Source organism: Phodopus roborovskii, unplaced genomic scaffold (assembly GCF_943737965.1).
Source record: "Phodopus roborovskii unplaced genomic scaffold, PHOROB, whole genome shotgun sequence".
Lineage (NCBI taxonomy): Eukaryota > Metazoa > Chordata > Mammalia > Rodentia > Cricetidae > Phodopus > Phodopus roborovskii.
In genome coordinates this window covers 2,044,676-2,059,668 of record NW_026126487.1, presented here as the reverse complement: position 1 = coordinate 2,059,668, position 14,993 = coordinate 2,044,676, and the positions used below count along the sequence as shown (strand labels likewise).

Below are 14,993 nucleotides of genomic sequence, written 5' to 3'. Positions count from 1 at the left end.
ACCTGGTGCTACAGAAGCTAGAAAAGTATGTAGGGTATGCTGGAACTACTTACAGATATTTGTGAGCCCAAGTAGATGCTGGTAACTGAAACTGGTTCCAGTGTAAGAAAAACAAGTACTCTCAACTGTTGAGCCATCTATCCAGGCCCTTTTCTTTTAATATTTATAAATAATACTATCTTGTCTTAGAAAGTGGTATGGAAGGGCTAGAAATATAGCTCAGCAGTTAAGAGCACTGACTGCTCTTCCAGAGGATCTGAGTTTAAATCTCAGCATCCACATGGAGGCTAACAACTGTTGGTAACTCTAAGATCTGTCGGTAATTCCAAGATCTGACATCCTCATACAGACAGGCAAAAGACCAATGAAAAAATAAAAATAAAACAATAAATGAATTATTAGGGGCCGGAGAGATGGCTTTTCTTCCAGCGGTCATGAGTTAAATTCTCAGCAACCACATGGTGGCTGACAACCACTCATAGAGGAAATCTTATGCCCATTTCAAGCAAAAATTCGATACAGTACTCATATACATACAATAAATAAATCTTAAAGAAAGTGGTATGTTACTTATATGCTAAGTAAGGCAGAATAAATATTTCAATTAACAAGACAGAATTAAAAATATCAACTCTATAAGAGATAGTGGTGGCACACGCCTTTAATTCTGGTACTCAGGAAGCAGAGGCATGTGGATCTCTGAGTTTGAGGTCAGCCTGGTACACAAGTGAGTTCTAACACAGCTAGGGATATACAGAATAACCCTGTTTTGAAAAATAAAAACTGAAAAACAAGAACATCCCCCAAAACCACAATTCTATAAAATTTGAAAACGATGATTTACCACTAGTTTTCAATGTTCATGATCCTTTACTATTTAGTTAGGAAAGTAAGTCAAAATGATACCTTAAGCTACTTACCAGATTCATGAGTTTCAGACCCTCCAGGAGTTTACAATTTTTATTTTTTAACCTGTGTGCTTCATCAATAATCACACACCGCCACTCGATTGCATTAAGTTCTCCACAGCCTCCAAGAATCATTTCAAAGGTAGTGATGATGGCTTGGAATCGGTAAGCTCCTCGAATGATGCGCCCCTAGAAATTGCACAACAATACACTAGTAGAATATCTTAATTTCACTTTTTATTCCTACTAAATGTCATAAAATGTATTAATAACAGTTGTTATAAACCATTTCAAATTGACAATTTTACATATGAAGACAATAAAAAGAGTTTCATTATTTGAAATATATTAGAGCTGCTCAATAACACTGTCAAAAAGCCATACCTATGGAGCTGGAAGGATAGCTACATCAGTAAAGTGCTTGCTTAGGAGGCTTCAGAACCTCAGTTCAATTCCTAGCACCTATGGAAAAAGCCAGTTCAGTCAGCTCAGTGTGGTTTCACCAGGCAGGAATAGTCAGGAAGAGGCCTGGGTATAGAAGACTAAGGAGTCTAGCCTAATTGAATTCCAGGACAAGGAGAAAGCATATCTCAAAGGGAGGATGATGATACCCAAGGTTGTTCTCCAGCTTTCACAAGCCATGCACTTATGCACTTACACACACACACACACACACACACACACACACACACACACACATACACACAGAGAGAGAGAGAGAGAGAGAGAGAGAGAGAGAGATAATCTTTTTATACACTGTATAATAAAGAGTTGAACAGCCAATGGCAAGGCAAGGGAGAACAACAGAGATCCAGAGAGAAAGGGTCTTACAGGAAAGAATCAGAGAGGCAGAGATTCACCTTTGAGATGTAAAGGAAGTTGAATATGCAGTGTGAAGGGGAGGTAATGAGCCATGTGGCAGAATGTAGATTAATATAAATGAGTTAAATTAAGTTATAAGAGCTAATTGGGAACAAAAGCTAAGGTCAAACTTAATTAATAGTATGTCATTATTTAGTAGTTGGCAGTCCAAAGAAAGACCTATTTCTCTTCTCTCTCTCTCTCTCTCTCTCTCTCTCTCTCTCTCTCTCTCTCTCTCTCTCTCTCTCACACACACACACACACACACACACACACACACAGAGAGAGAGAGAGAGAGAATGGCTATACATGTGTAGTATTTAAACATATCCAAGTAAGCATATCCTAGTAAAATGTCTCAAGAAAAGAACTGAAGCCAAAAGCTAGGTGGTGGTGGCTCATGCCTATGAACAAAGCCCTCAGCAGGTAGATCTCTGAATTGAAGGCCAGTCTGATCTACAGACAGTTCAAGGAGAGCCAGGGCTATACAAAGAAACCCTGTCTCGAAAAACAAAAAACAAGCAAACAAAAAAAGAATTTGAGGTCAGGTGTGGTGGCATCATTCTTAATCCCAGCACAGAGAAGGGAGAGGCAGGCAGATCTCTATAGGTTAGAAGCCAGACTGGCCTCCATAATTAGCCCCAGATTGTGCAGGCCTCCATAATTAAAGTGCTTCAAGGTTAGGAAGGGGTCAGGGGAAATTAAGCCAATTTAAAAACTGATCCTTATAAAATCTGGCCAAGGAAATTTCAGTACTAATGTTTAGTGTTTACATCTATGCATTCACATTTACAAAAACAAAAAAATGAGTATCATAACAGCCATGTAAATAATTTATTGAGAGAATATTTATTTAATATCTATGTACTAGTCTTGTTCTACTTGCAGGAGGTATAAAAGTAAGTAAAACAAGCTAAAGTATTATACAAGTGGAACCTATAAGTTAATGTTCCTAATATAGGACATTCCTTGTAAGGAAAGCAATAAGCATTGTGACATAGGGTATGGAATAAGAGTATGATCATTGCAACCTTACACATATAACTGAGAGGTGATACATAAGAAAAGACCTGTGTTGATATCCAGAAATCTGAGAGAATGCATCCCTGATAAAAGTAGCCAGCCCAGAGGGCCTAAGGTAGCTCTGGTAATACTCAGATGACAGCAAGGACTGAGAACTTGCTCAAAGTAGTGAAGGAATATGAGAGCATAAGGCAGATGCCAAAGAACCTGGAAACTGACAGCAAAGACTAATCCACAAAGGGGATCTGACAAGATGAGGAATTTGTGGCTCCTGAAGTAAAAATAGTCTAAAGATGCCATGGACAGAGTCACAGGAACCTAAGGTGTTGTCATCAGTGGCCAGGTCTGATATTTCTTGAAGGAAGCAGCAACAGGTTTCTTATAATACGGATGTAGACTGAGACATGGAAAAAGCCTCAAAACTTTACTCTAGAGCAGTGGTTCTCAATCCGTGGTATCATGTATCAGATGTCCTGCATATTAGATATTTACATTAAGAGTCACAATAGTAACAAAGTTAAGTTACAAAGTAGCAGCACGGCATGAGGAATTGTATTAAAGGGCTACAGCATTGAAAAGGTTGAGAATCACTGTTCTAGAGCTTTGGCTTGAACAGTTGAATGGTATAGCTGGGGTCCTGTGTATGTTAAGTTTGGGATATGCATTAGGTATATGCAAGTAGAGATATTAATTAGATATTTCACAGGACTCTGAAATTTAGGGATGAATTTAGAGTTGATATAGTTTTAGGGAGTTTCTGTCAGCATAGAAGTAATTTAAAACTATGCTTATGAATGAAATCTCTGATAGAAGTAGACAAATATCCCAAAAGTTTAGAGGGAGGGGAGCTATAAAGTAGCACCAAGTCTAAGAATCTAATAATCCTAAGTGCAAGTGAGACAAAACTCTTAGGTTAAAAGAAGGAAAAGTCAAGAAAAATTGTGTCTTCTTTCTTAGTTTCATTTTTGGTTTCTTTGTAGTTTATTGTATGTACACTAGTTTCACACACTGTCCACTAAGTTAGACAGCAGCACTAGTAGAGTACAAAGTACAAACTCATAGCATTTACAAGACTTTGAAAACGGGGTATATATTTTAACCTGAGCTCTTGGGTATGATTAATTACAGTTTTGTTATGTTAAATTATGATACATTTCACTCAAGTATAAAGCTAATTTAATAAAATAAATTTTACATGGTTGCAATTATAAAGATTAAGTAAAAGAATATATGTAAACTGTTTAAAAGAACACTTGGTATACAGTAAATTATTGTTTATAGATATTATTTCCTTATGTTACTTTTTCCAGAGAAAAATATTGAGCAAGGTTTTGTGACTACTATAATTCTTAAGCTATTTAAAAAATTGACCACAGAAGAAAATATCCAACTAAATTATTAAAATATATTCATGAGACTTAATTCTAAAACATATTATAGTACAGATCTATTTTGTTCATTATGAGGCATTTTGAAATTAAAAAATTCTTCAGCTAATATTTTGGAAGCTTTAACATTAATCATAAAATACAATATTTGATATATAGTATCAAATATAGTTTATTATACATTAAGAATCTCTTTGTAGTATATACTAAACTATGATGTGATGGGAGATGTCATTCTGTAAATATGTTTCTCATACTGATTAATGAATAAAGTGTGTTTGCCAATAGGAAAGCAAGATAGGCAGAACTAGGAGACAAGGAGGAAAGAGGAAGGAGTCAAGATGGAAATACTGGAGAGACGAGACGCCTGCCGTATTCCCCAGTAAGATAAGACCACGTGGAAATACATAGAAATGGGTTAATAATTAAGATAGAGCTAGCCTATAAGAAACTAGTAACTGGCCAACAGCATTATATGTAATACAGATATTTGGGGCTGTTATTTGGGGCTGCCGTGTCAGCGGGACAAGACCAGCGGCAGGCGGAAAAACCTTACTCTTTACAATGATGTTTATATTAAAGTTATAGCTTACACCTCTTAATGTCTCACAATTTTAGTTGTGTTTTTTTAAAAAGTAAATTCAGAAGCTAGGCATAGGAGCATATGCCTATAATCCCAGTATTTGGAAGCTTAAGCAGAAAGATTCCCATGAGTTTAAGGACAGCCTGGGCTATCCAGCAAGACGCCTATCTTAAAAAATAAAATAAAAAGGTATGCAATTACTTTTTATGATACTTTAGAGTTTTATAATTCTGCACTTATTTGCTAATGGTTAATATACTATGTAAAGGAATCAAAATAGAATCCAGGATGTCATAGAGCCTATAAAAGTGCAAAGGAGGTAGTTTTTGATATGACTATAAAATAAATGATTGTATATATGCACAGTTTCATACATATGCAATAGTTTCAACTTCATAAGCAAGAAAGTAATGTTATGCGAACAACTATGCCACTCATTCTCAATAGGAAATATAATAGAAAATAATTTATAATTGGGAAAAAAAGCACAGGCTATGCATACTATCTTTGACTTCTATTGTCATCATATGGCTATATTGCATAGTAATTATTTGAGGACAAAGCAATGAATGAAAGGAAGGATATTTAGGTGCGACTTAGCCAGCCAAACGTGTTCCAATTAAAAAGTATAATTCTGTCTCAACTGTGTTTACTGATTTCTTTTTAATTCTGAATGAGGTTTTTTTTTTAAAATTTGATTTATTATTTTACATGTCGATCCCAGTTCCCTCTCCCTCCCTCCCTTCCCCCAGCCCTCCCTCCCTCCTTCCCTCCCTTTTACCCTCTCTGCCCTCTCACATGCACTCTAAACACCCTCCCCCCCCATCCCCCCACCCCAATTCCATATGTAGGGGAATGCCATCCAGTTGGGGTCATGTAGATCTGACAGGTCCTGTGAAGTAGGGACTAGGGCTTCTCTCCTGTCTCTAGATTAAGGCAGTTATCCCTCCATGGGGGATATGTTCGCAAAGTCCTTTTGTGCACCAGGGATACATCCTGGCTCCACTGTCTGAGGTCTCTTAGACTGCTCAGTCCTTCTGGCTGAGACCCATATTAAGGGGAGCCTGAGTCAGTCCCATGCTGGCTTCCCAGCTATCAGTCTAGTGGCCGTTAGCTCCTCCTTGTTCAGGTAAGCTGTCTCTATGTGCTTCCACATGGTCTTGTCCTCTCCATCTGCTTCTGGGTTCTAGTTCGACTCAGTGTTTATGTATGGGTGTTTGCTCCTATTTTCAACAGGCATTAGTTGAGGGCTCCGTGGAGAAGTTAGTTGTTGATCTCACTCTCCGGGAAGGGCATTTATGATAGCCTTTCCACGGAAGATGAGATTGTCAGTTGGGAGCAGTCTGAGCTAAATCCCCAACCCCTGAATTAGGTTTTTTTATCAGAAAAAGTTCATATTAACATTCAAGACTCAACTTGGAATACTATGTCTTACTATGTCTGTCTCTGTCCCTAAACAACTTTAAAATCAAAATACATTGAACATGAAAAAGAACTTTAGATTCACTTCAATATGCATTTTAAGGTCATCCTAGTCACCAAAAAGTAAACCTTTAAAGAGAGGATAATGGAGGAACAAGAGGGTGATCAAAGACTTATATTAAGAAATAATGTATATTTAAATGGAGTTAGGAAAATAAATTGCTGCAGTTATAAACCATGGACAAGAATCAAGTTACAAATTTGTATAAATCAATATTATGCTATAGAGAACTAGAAATAGTAAAGTGGCTTTAGTCATTGCGTTTCAGCTACTAAATCTATCACAATGTAAGTATAAATGAACGTAACATGAATTAAGTATACAATTAAAATCTATATCAAATTGTAAATTGTTACATGTATACTATCTTATTTAACTATAGTCCTTTTAAAAATTAAACAAAATCAGTAATCACACACCTGTGAATCCCTGAAGTACATCTCATATTGCTGTATCATTTGTCTGCTAATCAAGCTCCCGTGATAAACTACAACATTGATATCAGTCCATGTACGGAATTCTCTTTCCCAATTGGCAATGGTAGAAAGTGGTGCGATAATCAGGAAAGGTCCTTTTATACCAGTCAGAAGGATTTCGTAGAGGAATGTAATTGACTGAATGGTTTTGCCAAGACCCATTTCATCTGCTAAGATGCAGTTTCGTCTGAAATAAATAAATATATTATCCATGCATACACACAGTGAACTCTTCTGAATACATTGTTTTTAAAGATAAATATACAAAAAGAAGCAAAGATCCAATGAAAATACTTGCATTTATAAAAACATAAAGGTTGCTAATGCAGAGTAAGCTCGAGTACAACTTTATTATAATCCTGTAAGGAAACACTAAAGACTTTTATAGCTTCAAATAAAGATATTGCCCAGTAAGTGTTTGATTTTTAAGAGTAAAAGGCAAGAGCAAGGCATGTCAAATATCCAGGAAGCATTATTAAATACCTTCTATTATCTCAGGACAGTATGAGAAGATGGGATACAAAAGAAAGAGAACATGTTCTCTGCCTTCCAGGGGCTTGTATCTATATTAGAGAAGCAGATATGCAAATACATAAATAAGTGGTCTTGCAATGTGCTATTGTAGAAGAACAAATTTAGCGCTGGCTTTCATCAGTGGCTTTGTGTTAGAAGAGCTCACAGAGCTTGAAAACCAAGTAAACAAATAAACAAAACTAACATATAACTAGGTAATTCCTCTATACATTCTGATTCAGTGTGTATGGAATAAGGTCTAAACAGTTTCAATTTCTAAAATAAATTTCATAGATGATTTTGCTATGTGGCCAGTGAAGAATCAACAGTAGATGTTCTTATAGAAAATCAGAGGGACATGATAATGAATAATAAACTAGCTAAAACAAAGGAGACAGTTTCAGGTCAGTTTTTTTTTAAATAAGGTTTTTCAAAGGGCAAAGCAAAATCAGAAGTACACCCCCCCCCCAAAAAAAAAAAAGGTTCCAACAAGGGAACGAAAAGTTGGTTGCTATGAAAAGTCAGGCTCTAAAAATCTTTTAAAAATACATAAAACAAAGTTTGTATTGTAAGCTTTATTCCAGTGCTATGATAGATAGTATGAGAAGCTTGGACCTAATTGGCAAGCGAATATAATAATAAAGGAAGAAAGTTTGGGCATGGGGACTAAAGAAAAGGTAAGGCAGAATATGCCAGAGTTATGATGACTTGGCCCTATTCACCAACTATATGTAAGGAGTAACAGCCAGACTTAAGTTTAGGTGACTAAATGAATTGTATTATTATGGGAAAGAACAAGTTTGACATATAGAAAATAGAAAGCAAGATTAATTTTGAATCTATTATATATCTAAAGAAACTGTTGAATCACATATTCAGGCAGCTAAAAACAAAAACCAAAAAAAAAAAAAAAATGGATCATAGTTCAAGGGTTATATAGCTATTAAAATATTGGCTAGTCTAAATGGGGAGTGGGTGTAGTGTTGAGATGGCTAAGGGAGGAAAAATATGGAATCTGAGAAGTGAATTAAAGACAAAATCTTGGGCAAGAAAAGTAACAGATACAATGTAGAAGATGAACAAACAAACTGTTGAAAGTAATAATCATAGAGATGCTAAAGTTCTTGAAGTCTCACTGTAAAAGGTGTTGGAAATAAGAATGAGAGGAAAGTTGAAAGGGAGAAATGGTAAATTGTATATATTTAACACAGGAGACACAAATTGAATATTCCATTCACCAGGAAATAAGAAATTTCAGAGAAGCAACAGAAACAAAATCCAAAGCTGTTTATACAGACACACGCCTGTAATCCTGTTGAGACTAATCCAGAAGGACTATCATGAGTTTGAGTCCACCCTGGTTTACAGTGTTTCTTAGACCAACATAGGCTATCAAATGTACAAACAATATGAATCTAGAATGTAACAGATTGAAAAGAAATTTGGGGAAGAGGACACAAATGGGAGTTCTAGTTTTGCAGAGAAGTTACAAAGGGCACTTGAGGTAGTTAGTAGGGATGGCAGAGTCAAAGGATTTATAGTTTTCTATTTCATTTTTATAAATAAATATGTAAATGGTCTATAGATTTAGGAAAACAAGTATTTCAGCATAGCCTGAAGATACAAAAGAAGAGAGCTCACTGAAGATGAGCCTGAAGAGTGAAGGTAGTGTGATTTTATCATGGTTATGACAGATGAGGTTAGAGCTATGAAGGGTTACATTTGTATAAGTGCTAGAAGGATTGGACATGAAAGTATGCAAGAATTTGAGAATTTGAAGCCTATTGTCTCTGGTTCTTTATGAAGCAGTCAGTCACATAGAGAGAGTGATCACAACAGAATTATGGTAAGTAGGGTGGTTAGAGGAAAATGGTGAAAGTTTAAACCAGACAATTTAGAAATGCAAAAGGGTATTAATAGGAGAAGACAATTATGTAATATCATTTTACCTGCATGACTCTATTGAAGGAAATTACTAATATTTACAAAATATAAACCAGAGAAGAGAACACTGCATGGGCTAGCAGATCAAACTCTGCCACCTAACTGAACCACATAACTCATTGTAACTCACAACTTAGAAGAAAGAAATGAGCATTAAGATAGGGAAAATGGATTTGCAAACAAGAATCATTAAATTTTTGCTATCATGTCTGGTAGTATCATAAGTATAGTATGTAGTACTATACTTAATCTTCATTCTCATTTATGGTACTCTTTTTCCTTTAAAATTATCTTTTTACCTCAATAAATTACTTGAGATAAGTCCTATAAAGCATTTAGAACATCTCAGAAAATGAACAATAGCCAAAGGAAAATCACTGTTATTTTCCCATTATTTTATGTTTACTCATTAACTTAGTCTATGTCATTTGAGATTTAAATTAAATATTAGAGCTCTACATAATTTCTACATACAGCTCACTCTACAGATACGATTGTTGACATAAAATGTATATTGAAAAGCTAAAACACAGTGTATAGTTTGAGACTATAAGAAAAGTTATTTGAAATTTAACTACTAATCAACAAACATGTGACACACACTTAATAGAAGCAATATTAAAACTGGCATCCAAAATCATGAATTACATTATTTTTCTGAGGTATATCATTTTAAATAATAAAGACTACCTAGCACAAACAATACAGCTACATAATTATCTATTTTGGCATATACAAAAAAAAAAGGAATACACTAAAATCTTCTTACGATATACTACATACCTATTATACCAATTGAATAAAAGCCAGTTGAGTCCTTCTAGTTGATATTCCCTGAGTTGATTACCATTTTTATAGTCCCTGGATTGATCTATTTTCTTCCAAATATTAGAGGGAGGACGATCCTTTGTGAACAAAAATAAAATGAATGATGCATTTCAGATGTTTATCTTCCACACAACTTACTCATGGCAAGAAACCTTGCTTTTAATAGAACCTAGAAGCCAAAGCATACAGTATATGATGAAGTTTTACCTAACACTTAAACATCAAGTTAATTTTACACAGACTCCTCCGAAAAGTAGGCTCACATTGAAATTCATTCTGTGACACCTTGATGCTAAAATCAGGCAATATTACATGAAAAGGAACTACACACCAATATTCTTCATCAACAGATATTTAAATTCTCCTAGCAGAATTTTCAATAAATGGACAAAGTTTTAAAAGAGCAAAACATTAAACTAGTATTTTTACAGGAATAGCCAAGTATGTTTAAATTTTTATATCAGATTAAGAAAACAAAAGGAAATGAAGGGAATTTTAGCAGATGCAGAAAAATGAACCTAAAAAAGATAAATGCTATTCTGTAACAAAAACTATTACCAACACTGTATTGTAAGCACAGGTAAGTATAATTAAGCAAGGGAAAGAAAGATGTCATTGAGATGGGAATCACAAGATACTAACTAGCTGGCCTACATTCAGTTCTGTGACTGCTTGCAAGACCTGCCAAAATCAGGCAAGGGCTTCCCCACAATGCTTAACTGCCAAGTGCCTCAGCTACCGAGTGTGAGAGCAGATGCAGAGGAAGAGTGCAGACTGCTGGAGAATAATGGCTAGAGCTCCAGAATAGTATTATACTTTAGCAATAATGGCAAACAAGCAATATTCCAACCCCAGCTTCACCATTTATAATACAGTAATAGCACAGTTAATTCAATTAACCCATGTAATAAAAACATTTTAGGTTCTTAAAAGGAAATAAAGTTAGTAAGGAAATAGATGAACTACAAACTTATGAGTAATGACTGGCTAGGAGAAAATAATAAAAGTAGGTTGATTTGAATTTTTTGTTTAATGTAGAATTAAGAATGTTAGAGATAGAACTAAGAGTAAAATTTATGCCAGGTATTGGTGGCTTTAATCCCAGCACTGGGGAAGCAGAGCCAGGTGGATCTATGTGAGTTTGAGGCTAGCCTGTTCTACAGAGTAAGAGTAAAGTTTATATAAATGATTGGAGAAAGATAATAGGAAACTTAAGTGCAGAGACAAGGAGAACTGGGTGGGGTTTTGCATTGTTTTGTTTCGTTTCTGGAGACAGGGTTTCTATGTATAGCCCTGGCTGTCATGGAACTTACTATGTAGATGCACCAGGCCTGCTTCTGCCTCTGCTGGGTGGGATTAAAGACATACACCACTATTACCAGGGAGAATTAACTGAATTATTTTGGTGAGAATTTGTAAAGAAATACTTAGTGAAATTTTGTGTACAAATAAATTAAAATTTTAATATCTCAAAAACTATGTAAGAACTTAATATTCAATTAAGCGTTATTTACAATAGCAAAACCAAAAACAAAGGATTATCAGTGAAGAGATAAAATTAGCTTCATGGTTTATTATGTAGCAATTTAAAAATATACTGTATTGATTGTACACTAAGGACTATAATAACTGAAAGTTAGGACTGTGGATATAGGAAAGTGTGTGTGTGTACACGCGCGTGCGCATCTGCGCGCGTACACACTCACACGTTTAGATGCAAAAAGCTTTGGTATGAATCCAGATATCACACAAACACAAAAATTGAAGTTAACCTTAAACCTGCTAAATACCAAGAGCTATAATCTGAAGAAGCAGTCTATGAAAGATTCTCACCAAATGTCTTGTGTCAGGCCTTGAAGCTTGCAGTTGTTCAAACTCTTCAATTTTTGCAAGATCCACATCTTCTTTTAATTCCCAGGTACTATCTTCATATGGTAATGAGCACCACTTTACCAAGTAGTAAATAACAGACTAAAAGAGAAATTGTTTTTCATTTTACTTAAAAATGTCCATCAATAAAAATGAAGTAAACATTTTATTTTAAAATTTTATATATATGTCTAGGTCCTGCATGTATGTATGCTCACCATGTGCATGCTAGGTGCCTCCAGGGATCAGAAGTAGATGCTATCAGAATCTCTGACACTGGATTTAGGCAGTGCTAAGGTAACATATGTTTGCTGGGAACTGAACCTGGGTCCTCCTCTCAAATGTGGTTTAGGCCCTAGGGGGTTTTTTGCTTGTTTTTGTTTTTGTTTTTTTTTTTTTTTGTTTTGTTTTTTAACCAAGTATACTGGGAGTAAATATTTAGAAATTTTAAGAAAAAATAATCTTAGCTTTATTTATTTTTATTTCACATATATGAATGTTTGTTTGTACATATGTATGTGTCCCAAGTACACAACTGGTACCCATGGAAGCCAGAAGATGGCACTGTATTCTCTGTAACTTGAGCTCGAACGGTTGTGAACTACCATGTGGTTTCTGTGAAACAAACCAGCATCCCCTGAAAGAACAGGCAGTGCTCTAAACCACCAGCCTTATCTCCTTATCTCTTAGAATCTTCGATCCCCGATTTTTATTTATTTTAATGTATATTTTATCATTATATGTTGTGTACCATGCATGTATCTAGTACCCTTAGAGGCCAGAAGAGGGTGTTGGATCCCCTGAAACTGGAGTTATAAATACTGGTAGCCACAATGACCATGTGGATACTGGAAATTGAACTGAACCCTCTAGAAAAGAAAACAGTGCTCTTAACTGCTCAGCCATCTCTCGGCCCTTAGAAACTATTTTTACTGAATAATTACCTCACCAGTATCCTTATCTTCACAAAAAGAAACTTCCAGTATCCTGTCTACTTCAACGTAGTCTGGGTTAAAGGGTTCTTCTTCCATCTAAAATTAAAAAGTAAATTTAATGATATCTGAGGAAAAAAGTGAAAAGATAGAAGTAACAACAAATACATCAGTTTAACTGCAATTACATTTCTAATACACAAAATTCTTCCAATTTAATTTCTAAAAGCTATAAAGGATATTATGAAGCACCATGTTACAAATAATACAAGCAAATTAATAGGACTACAAAATAATATATTCCAGATAACATACTCTAACAGATACGTTTAAAGCTCTAAAAGCAGCCTGTGTGTCTTTCCTTTGCAACTCTGCTTTGGTAGCAGAAGACGGATGACTGCACATACTATCTCACATAGCAGCTGTCACATTTATCATTCTCTCCACCTTCATACATGTTTTTTCCTAGCCGAACACCAACTACATTTGTGGCCACTTCAAAATCAACTGTACTCATTCTCTTCAACGTGAGAGTCATCCAATATTCTCTATCTGGGTAAATGGAATCACAGCTCTCTCTGCTTCACATTTGCAATTGCCAAAATGGAGAAGTGGGGTGGATTGCCTTTTCCTTCCTTTACGCTATGATAGCTAACAAATAAGCAATTTGGAGTTGAACATGCTGGTACATGCCTTTTATCCCAGCACTTGGGAGACAGAGGTATAGGAATCTGAGTTTGAGGCCAGCCTGGTCTAGTGAGAGAGTTCCAGCACAGCCAGGACTACACAGAGAAAACCTGTCCCAAAAACCCAAAATAAATAAATTAATAAATTAATGATTTATACATTCTATGTGTACAAGCATGCATGCATGTATACATACATGTGTGTATGCATGTGCAAAACTGGATTTTGCTAATTGCTCAAATTGTATTCAAACACATAATCCTTTTGAATTAAGCAGCATTACTGTCATTTGCAAATATGTCAAGTTTTGTATAGATTCTGTTTATGTGTATACAGTGCTAAAGATCAAACTCAGAACACAATACCACATTTTTTTTCTTAGTCTCTCCTTTTATTTTGTTATTTTTGAGACAGGGTTTCTCTGTATAACCCTAGCTGTCCTGGAACTCTATAGACCAGGCTGTCCTGAACTCAGACATCCACCTGCCTCTGCCCCTCAAGTGCTGAGATTTTTTAAAGATGTGCACCACCCAGCTAGTCTCTCCTTTCAAAACTAATTCAAATTGGGACCTACTTTCTCATCCTCACTGTGTACTTCCTACATGTATCTTTAAGCTTTTAAAGATGCATTTCTTTTTGTATGTCTGAGTGTTTTGCCTGAATGTATGTATATATACTGTGTGCAAGCCTGGTGCCTGCAGATAACAGAAAGAGGAAGTCAGGCCCCAGGAAGTGAAGTTAAGGATAATTGTAAAATCATGTGGGTTCCAGGAGCTGAGTTGGGGCCCTCTGCAAAAGCAACAAGTCCATTTAGTGGATGAGCCACTTCTCTATTCCCTGACATGAAATTTTACAATCCCTTCTAAGGAATCCCTAAACCCCTGCCCATTTGAGGACAAGATCCAAACTCACAAAATAAAAGGCTCACATTCATTCTTGAAGAATAAACAGAATCTTTGCTTTTCCTGAAGCATCATTTCCTAAAGGATAACACTTTAACCCAGATTTTATGCTCCAGAAGTACAACTCAATGTTTTTCAAAAATGCAAAGCATTACATATTCTGTCACAGCTTCATAATTTTACCCTCGGCTTCCTCTCTGCTGCTTGAGCAATTCCTACTCATTTTTGAAAGCCTATTTTCCATAGCCAGCTCAGCTTTGTCTCTCAACTACTTAATTGAAAATGTAAAGGAAGCCTGCTCTATGGTATGCCTTAACACCAAACCAGTCTTGATAATAGATTTACCAGATAACAATGTGTAACCCCACATAAGAATAGTATTTTCAAAAGGAAAAAAAAAGTGATAACTACTTTTTTAATGATGGATATATCCATTTGTTTAAGGTCATTATTTAATGATGAACCTCCAACTGTGAACATTAAATATATGCAATTTTATCAAATGTAATTCAATAATAAAAAGAAATTTCAAATGCTTAAAAGAAAAAAAAACATAGGTCTTAATTATAAAGCACCTGAGTCAGATGAAATGAAAA

General features: G+C 35.4%; 1 protein-coding gene across 1 annotated transcript in view; it reads right to left on the bottom strand.

The window, feature by feature from the left end:
- The window catches only part of Chd9 (chromodomain helicase DNA binding protein 9), a 224,822-nt gene that overhangs the window by 63,285 nt on the left and 146,544 nt on the right, over positions 1 to 14,993 (bottom strand). Inside the window, exons 9-13 of the mRNA XM_051195107.1 lie at positions 12,821 to 12,907; positions 11,841 to 11,978; positions 9,963 to 10,084; positions 6,666 to 6,909; positions 921 to 1,097 (exon numbers count right to left, since the gene is read on the bottom strand). Coding sequence (XP_051051064.1) covers positions 921 to 1,097; positions 6,666 to 6,909; positions 9,963 to 10,084; positions 11,841 to 11,978; positions 12,821 to 12,907 — 768 coding nt within the window. The remainder of the gene's footprint in view (positions 1 to 920; positions 1,098 to 6,665; positions 6,910 to 9,962; positions 10,085 to 11,840; positions 11,979 to 12,820; positions 12,908 to 14,993) is intronic.